The 7,720-nt window shown below is 50.4% G+C and overlaps 1 protein-coding gene across 2 annotated transcripts; it reads right to left on the reverse strand.

Annotated features, from left to right (window-relative positions):
- Positions 1-291: 291 nt before the first annotated feature.
- On the reverse strand, positions 292-4,435 carry POLR3GL (RNA polymerase III subunit GL). 2 transcript variants are annotated; one of them, XM_073637629.1, is made up of 6 exons: positions 4,341-4,435; positions 3,083-3,241; positions 2,524-2,653; positions 1,644-1,712; positions 769-825; positions 293-422 (listed from the first exon to the last, which is right to left on the reverse strand). In XM_073637629.1, exons 2-6 carry the CDS (start codon positions 3,200-3,202, stop codon positions 340-342), a joined length of 459 nt encoding a protein of 152 aa, XP_073493730.1. In that variant the 5' UTR covers positions 3,203-3,241; positions 4,341-4,435; the 3' UTR covers positions 293-339. The 2 variants fall into 2 exon arrangements, with proteins under 2 accessions (XP_073493731.1, XP_073493730.1); XM_073637630.1 differs by lacking the exon at positions 3,083-3,241 and having other exon boundaries at positions 292-422; positions 4,341-4,430.
- Positions 4,436-7,720: the final 3,285 nt, after the last annotated feature.

Raw genomic sequence — 7,720 nt, forward strand, 5'->3', positions numbered from 1 at the left:
TCAAAGCAAAAGGTGGCTACTTTGAAGAACCTAGAATATAAGACATATTGTCAGTAGTTTCACACTTTTTTGTTAAGTATATAATTCCACATGTGTTAATTCATAGTTTTGATGCCTTCAGTGTGAATGTACAATTTTCATAGTCATGAAAATACAGAAAAATCTTTAAATAAGGTGTGTCCAAACTTTTGCTCTGTACTGTATATTACCCTCCTGACATACTCTGTGCTGCTGTGATAGACAGCTCCTTCTCCTATCTATATATATTACCCTCCTGACATACTCTGTGCAGCAGTGCTACACGGCTCCTTCAGCCATCTTTGTTTGTGGCAGCCATTATCAGCCTACCTCTAACTTCTTAATGATTTCTTCTTTATCCAGCGGGACCCTCTGCTTGTGTTTTGGAAGAATGATGGTGGTCTCTGCGGAAAAAGCACAAAGAGAGTCTGATTCTGAGCAATAATAACCAGACCACCTGTGACTGTAACTACGATTGTCATACCAAAATGTACCACCAGAGGGCGTCAGACTCACACTAGACTTTCTATTGGTTATAATGGACATTATGGCTTCTGTGCACCTGAATGTCAGCTAGTATTCTCTGCTGTCAGGGCCACAGACTCAGCAAATCCCTGCACTGGGAAGTGGAAAGGGGTCCAAAGATGAGGACTATCCCATATGGCAAGGAATTGCTACTTATACAATTCCTTAAAGGAGACAGCATCCCTGGCCTTGTCCATGAGGTGGGGGGGATGGTTTATCACTTACTCTCCTTCTGGATCTTCCGGACTTTGATCTTCAGCTCACGGGGGAGAAGGTTCCAATCTAGAAAAGAAATGGACATAAAAGTAACCGGCCGAGCCCTGAATCAGCGCGTCTGATGTGTATTCCTGGGATTGTATGGATGGAAATATGGGGCCCCTCCACGGTGCCAGTCATGGGGCCCGCTGGATGGCACTTCACTGTTCACCTGGGTACAAAGAATGGAGGAGCCCTGGTTGGAATAATTTGTAAGGAAGCCACGCGAGTGGCGCCGTCCCCCGGACAGAGAGAGCCCGGCGGGTGGCGCCGTCCCCCGGACAGAGAGAGCCCGACGGGTGGCGCCGTCCCCCGGACAGAGAACCCCACGGGTGGCGCCGTCCCTGGACAGAGAGCCCCGCGGGTGGCGCCGTCCCCTGGACAAAGAGAGCCCCGCGGGTGGCGCCGTCCCCTGGACAAAGAGAGCCCCGCGGGTGGCGCCGTCCCCTGGACAAAGAGAGCCCCGCGGTTGGCGCCGTCCCCTGGACAAAGAGAGCCCCGCGGTTGGCGCCGTCCCCTGGACAAAGAGAGCCCCGCGGTTGGCGCCATCCCCTGGACAGAGAGAGCCCCGCGGGTGGCGCCGTCCCCTCACAGAGAGCCCGGAGGGTGGCGCCGTCCCCTCACAGAGAGCCCTGCGGGTGGCGCCGTCCCCTGGACAGAGAGAGCCCCGCGGGTGGCGCCGTCCCCTGGACAGAGAGAGCCCGGAGGGTGGCGCCGTCCCCTCACATAGAGCCCTGCGGGTGGCGCCGTCCCCTCACAGAGAGCCCTGCGGGTGGCGCCGTCCCTGGACAGAGAGCCCTGCGGGTGGCGCCGTCCCCAGATCCCCATCCTGAGCGCAGCCTTACCAGGGTGCCAGTCGATGGCGTTGTCCACAGGTCCCGACGTCTGGTACTTGTCGGAGTACCGCTCCACATCTGAGGAGAGAAGAACAGAGGCCGCCGGCGTCACCGAGAGGCCACCGACCAATCACAAGTGCTGGAGCCTGCGGGCAGGTGTCATACAAACACAAAGCAGCTTTATTTATACAGTCACACGGACGCTGCCCTTATTACCTCACTATGTGACAGATGGTGGCACGGACCGCGCTAATAATCTCCCCTGCCAGGCACCAAAGACATCAGGCCTCATTACCACCAAGCAATGAGCTGTCTATGTAATGTACATGTACGACTGTCCAATAATTGAGGAGTTACCCACGGCAACCAATCAGATTCCAGCTCTCCTTTCTTAGAGGTTTTTTTATAAAATGAAAGCAACCTCCTAATTGGTTTGCCCTCTCAAGCAATCAGGTCGCTGATTTCATTTTCCAGATAAATGAAAGGAGAAATCTGATTGGTTTCTGTGGGCAAAAAAAATCTCCTGAGAGTTTGAACCCAGAGGAAAGGTAAAACAGCGGCCTGTGTACCAACCAATCAAATCCTAGCTCTCATTTCTTAAAGGCCCTTTCGCAAATGAAAGGAGAAATCTAATTGGTTGCTTTGGGTAACTGCCCAATTTTTCCTTTACACCAGATTTGAGTAGTTATTAAAACTTCCCAACTCTCATAGAAGTGAATGGACAGAGCAGGACATGCATGGCAGCGCGCAGACGGGCCCCGATCATGAGATAGGTGGGGGGGCCCTCATCTACCAGACATTTAGGGCACATCTTGTGGATAAATGGTCACACCCTTTCATCGCAGTTTTCGATATCTCTGCCGGCTGTCAGTGAAGTGACATCAGGTACCTTTTTTGGGTGCTGCAGGTTTGATGTAATACGGGAGGCTCTTCATGGCTCCTCTCAGCTCCTGCTTTAAGGCCAACATGTATTCAACCTCCTCGCCCGTCTGCAGGGGCACCGGCTTGAAGTCTAAGGCCTGGCACAGGGAGACATTGGCAGAGGCAAGATGGAAAATGAGAAGCGCAACGCCGGGCCTCACGGGAGACAGCGCAACGCCGGGCCTCGCACCGCCAAGCCGCACAACGCCAAGCCGCACATCGCCGAGTGCTCCTTTAAGAATGCAGGACCTTTAATTTAAAGGGGTTGGCCACTACTTTCACATTGATGCTCTATCCGCACGCGGCACCCCCACCGATAAGCTGTTATCGGTGCCGGCCGGCCAGAAGTCCTTACCTGCGGTGCTTGGCCGTCAAGTTGTACTGGCCGGCACTTGTTACTGCACATCCCCCTCCCATTCAGTTGAATACGCCGATCATACATTGATGTCCTATCCTACGGATAGGGCATCAATGTGAAAGAAGAAGACAACGCCTTTAACACAGAAATGGAGAAGCCCATAACTTACGGGAAACAAAGGGGGAGGCTGTAGGGTGGGTGGAGGCAACGTTTCACCCCTTCCAATGCCGATGGCCTGAACATTGAATGTCATCTGCCCCCGGCCAGCGCCTCTCCCCCGTCCCGCCATCTGCTCAGCTCCACTCGGATAAAAACATAAAACCCCAACCTGTGTGATGAACAGAGACATCAGATGAGAACGATGCAAAACATGGACGTCCACGCTGCATGGGGAACATGACAACACTGCTGCTTCATTCCTTATGTAAATACCAGAACAATCCAGTTTGAGGGACCCCACTGTATTATATAGAGGAGATGGGGGGCTCCACTGTATTATATAGAGGAGATGCGGCCCACCATGTTATATAGAGGAGATGGGAGGCCCCAGGGTATTATATAGAGGACGTGGGGAGGCCCCGGGGTATTATATAGAGGACGTGGGGGGGCCCCGGGGTATTATATAGAGGATGTGGGGGGGACCCCAGGGTATTATATAGAGAAGGTGGGGGGGCCCCAGGGTATTATATAGAGGAGATGGAGGGACCCCGGGGTATTATATAGAGGAGATGGGGGGACCCTGGGGTATTATATAGAGAAGATGGGGGGACCCTGGGGTATTATATAGAGGAGATGGGGGGACCACGGGGTATTATATAGAGGAGGTTGGGGGGGGGCATGGGGTATTACATAGAGGGGGTGGTGGGGCCCCAGGGTATTACATAGAGGTGGTGGGCCACCAGGGTATTACATAGAGGAGATGAGGGGCTCCGGGGTATTATACAGAGGAGATGGGGGGCTCCGGGGTATTACATAGAGGAGGTGGTGGGCCCCCAGGGTATTACATAAAGGAGATGGGGGGCTCCGGGGTATTATACAGAGGAGATGGGGGGCCCCCGGGGTATTATACAGAAGAGATCAGTGACACTAAATTATGAGGGACTCCGCGGTCGGAGCCGGGACATAAAGGGGTTGTCCACCCGAAGATAAACTGTTTGATAAATGAGCAGAATGCAGTAAAAGGATGAACAATATAATATATTAACCCCTGACGGTGACAGGCAACAGCACATAAAAAGCACTAAGCATAATGCTGCTCACCACTGACACATGACTGCTTCATTAAGCTGCTGGGACTTGTAGTCTCACTTTGCTGCTATAATACAATGGCCACAATACAGCATATACACAGAGACATCATCACAGTCCATTATAGGGATGGCAGACAATAATAGTGCTCCCTGCTCTGTATACAGCTCCACATTTACCTTACAGCATGCTGCCCACTCCTGGAACGCAGATTTATGGCGCCGACTGATGACGTCATCGTGCTGCTAGCTTAACCCACCCCCTCAGACAAGTTATATGATTGCTCTACAAAAACGCCGATCACGTAGAAAAGAGCAAATCAGCACGCACCAGGGGCGGGAAAACGCGGAGAACCAGAGGACGCTGGGAGTGTGTGGTCGCTATGGTGACGGCAGAGGGCTCTACAGTGCGGCCGGGGCTCTGCACATAACTGCGGGGAAGGCAGATGGGAGCAGTTGCTGCCTGATGGGGGCGCAGTCATGTGACGGGGGCGTCTGTGACTGTACATTGTTATAGGGGCGTCTGTGACTGTACATTGTTATAGGGGCGTCTGTGACTGTACATTGTTATAGGGGCGTCTGTAACTGTACATTGTTATAGGGGTGTCTGTGACTGTACATTCTTATAGGGGGCGTCTGTGACTGTACATTGTTATGGGGGCGTCTGTGACTGTACATTCTTATAGGGGGCGTTTGTGACTGTACATTGTTATAGGGGGCGTCTGTGACTGTACATTGTTATGGGGGCGTCTGTGACTGTACACTGTTATGGGGGTGTCTGTGACTGTACATTGTTATAGGGGGCGTCTGTGACTGTACATTGTTATGGAGGCGTCTGTGACTGTACATTGTTATAGGGGGCGTCTCTGACTGTACATTGTTATAGGGGCGTCTGTGACTGTACATTGTTATAGGGGGTGTCTGTGACTGTACATTGTTATAGGGGTGTCTGTGACTGTACATTGTTATAGGGGTGTCTGTGACTGTACATTGTTATAGGGGCGTCTGTGACTGTACATTGTTATAGGGGGTGTCTGTGACTGTACATTGTTATAGGGGCGTCTGTGACTGTACATTGTTATGGAGGCGTCTGTGACTGTACATTGTTATAGGGGTGTCTGTGACTGTACATTGTTATGGGGGTGTCTGTGACTACATTGTTATAGGGGGCGTCTGTGACTGTACATTGTTATAGGGGGCGTCTGTGACCGTACATTGTTATAGGGGGCGTCTGTGACCGTACATTGTTATAGGGGGCGTCTGTGACCGTACATTGTTATAGGGGGCGTCTGTGACTGTACATTGTTATAGGGGCGTCTGTAACTGTACATTGTTATAGGGGTGTCTGTGACTGTACATTCTTATAGGGGGCGTCTGTGACTGTACATTGTTATGGAGGCGTCTGTGACTGTACATTGTTATGGGGGCGTCTGTGACTGTACATTCTTATAGGGGGCGTTTGTGACTGTACATTGTTATAGGGGGCGTCTGTGACTGTACATTGTTATGGGGGCGTCTGTGACTGTACACTGTTATGGGGGTGTCTGTGACTGTACATTGTTATAGGGGGCGTCTGTGACTGTACATTGTTATAGGGGGCGTCTGTGACTGTACATTGTTATGGAGGCGTCTGTGACTGTACATTGTTATAGGGGGCGTCTCTGACTGTACATTGTTATAGGGGCGTCTGTGACTGTACATTGTTATAGGGGCGTCTGTGACTGTACATTGTTATAGGGGGTGTCTGTGACTGTACATTGTTATAGGGGTGTCTGTGACTGTACATTGTTATAGGGGTGTCTGTGACTGTACATTGTTATAGGGGCGTCTGTGACTGTACATTGTTATAGGGGGTGTCTGTGACTGTACATTGTTATAGGGGTGTCTGTGACTGTACATTGTTATAGGGGTGTCTGTGACTGTACATTGTTATGGGGGTGTCTGTGACTACATTGTTATAGGGGGCGTCTGTGACTGTACATTGTTATAGGGGGCGTCTGTGACCGTACATTGTTATAGGGGGCGTCTGTGACCGTACATTGTTATAGGGGGCGTCTGTGACCGTACATTGTTATAGGGGTGTCTGTGACTGTACATTGTTATAGGGGGCGTCTGTGACTGTACATTGTTATGGGGGCGTCTGTGACTACATTGTTATAGGAGGCGTCTGTGACTGTACATTGTTATAGGGGGCGTCTGTGACTGTACATTGTTATAGGGGGCGTCTGTGACCGTACATTGTTATAGGGGGCGTCTGTGACCGTACATTGTTATAGGGGGCGTCTGTGACTGTACATTGTTATAGGGGTCGTCTGTGACTGTACATTGTTATAGGGGGCGTCTGTGACTGTACATTGTTATAGGGGGCGTCTGTGACCGTACATTGTTATAGGTTCGTCTGTGACTGTACATTGTTATGGAGGCGTCTGTGACTGTACATTGCTATGGAGGCGTCTGTGACTGTACATTGTTATAGGGGCGTCTGTGACTATACACTGTTATGGGGGCGTCTGTGACTGTACACTGTTATGGGGCGTCTGTGACTGTACATTGTTATAGGGGTATCTGTGACTGTACATTGTTATAGGGGTATCTGTGACTACATTGTTATAGGGGCGTCTGTGACTATACACTGTTATGGGGGCGTGTGTGACTACATTGTTATAGGGGCGTCTGTGACTGTACATTGTTATAGGGGCGTCTGTGACTGTACATTGTTATGGAGGCGTCTGACTGTATATTGTTATGGGAGTATCTGTGACTGTACATTGTTATAGGGGGCGTCTGTGACTGTACATTGTTATAGGGGTATCTGTGACTGTACATTGTTATAGGGGCGTCTGTGACTGTACATTGTTATAGGGGGCGTCTGTGACTACATTGTTATGGGGGCATCTGTGACTACATTGTTATAGGGGCGTCTGTGACTGTACTTTGTTATAGGGGCGTCTGTGACTGTACTTTGTTATAGGGGCGTCTGTGACTGTACATTGTTATGGAGGCGTCTGACTGTATATTGTTATGGGAGTATCTGTGACTGTACATTGTTATGGGGGGCGTCTGTGACTGTACATTGTTATGGGGAGCGTCTGTTACCGGTGCATGTGTAAGTGGTGGCACAGTAAAGATGTATAGGCAACTGCTATTTTGCTGCTGGAAAGTAGTTACACACATTATTATGGAGGCGTCTGTGACTGTACATTGTTATGGGGCGTCTGTGACTGTACATTGTTATAGGGGCGTCTGTGACTGTACACTGTTATGGGGGCGTCTGACTGTACATTGTTATAGGGGGCGTCTGTGACTGTACATTGTTATAGGAGTATCTGTGACTGTACATTGTTATAGGGGCGTCTGTGACTGTACATTGTTATAGGGGGCATCTGTGACTGTACATTGTTATAGGGGCGTCTGTGACTGTACATTGTTATGGGGCGTCTGTGACTGTACATTGTTATGGAGGTTTCTGTGACTGTACATTGTTATAGGGCCGTGTGTGACTGTACATTGTTAAAGGGGTGTCTGTGACTGTACATTGTTATAGGGGGCGTCTGTGACTA

Source organism: Phyllobates terribilis, unplaced genomic scaffold, assembly GCF_046119375.1.
Source record: "Phyllobates terribilis strain yellow unplaced genomic scaffold, ASM4611937v1 Scaffold_7__3_contigs__length_470593459, whole genome shotgun sequence".
In the NCBI taxonomy this organism is placed as follows: domain Eukaryota; kingdom Metazoa; phylum Chordata; class Amphibia; order Anura; family Dendrobatidae; genus Phyllobates; species Phyllobates terribilis.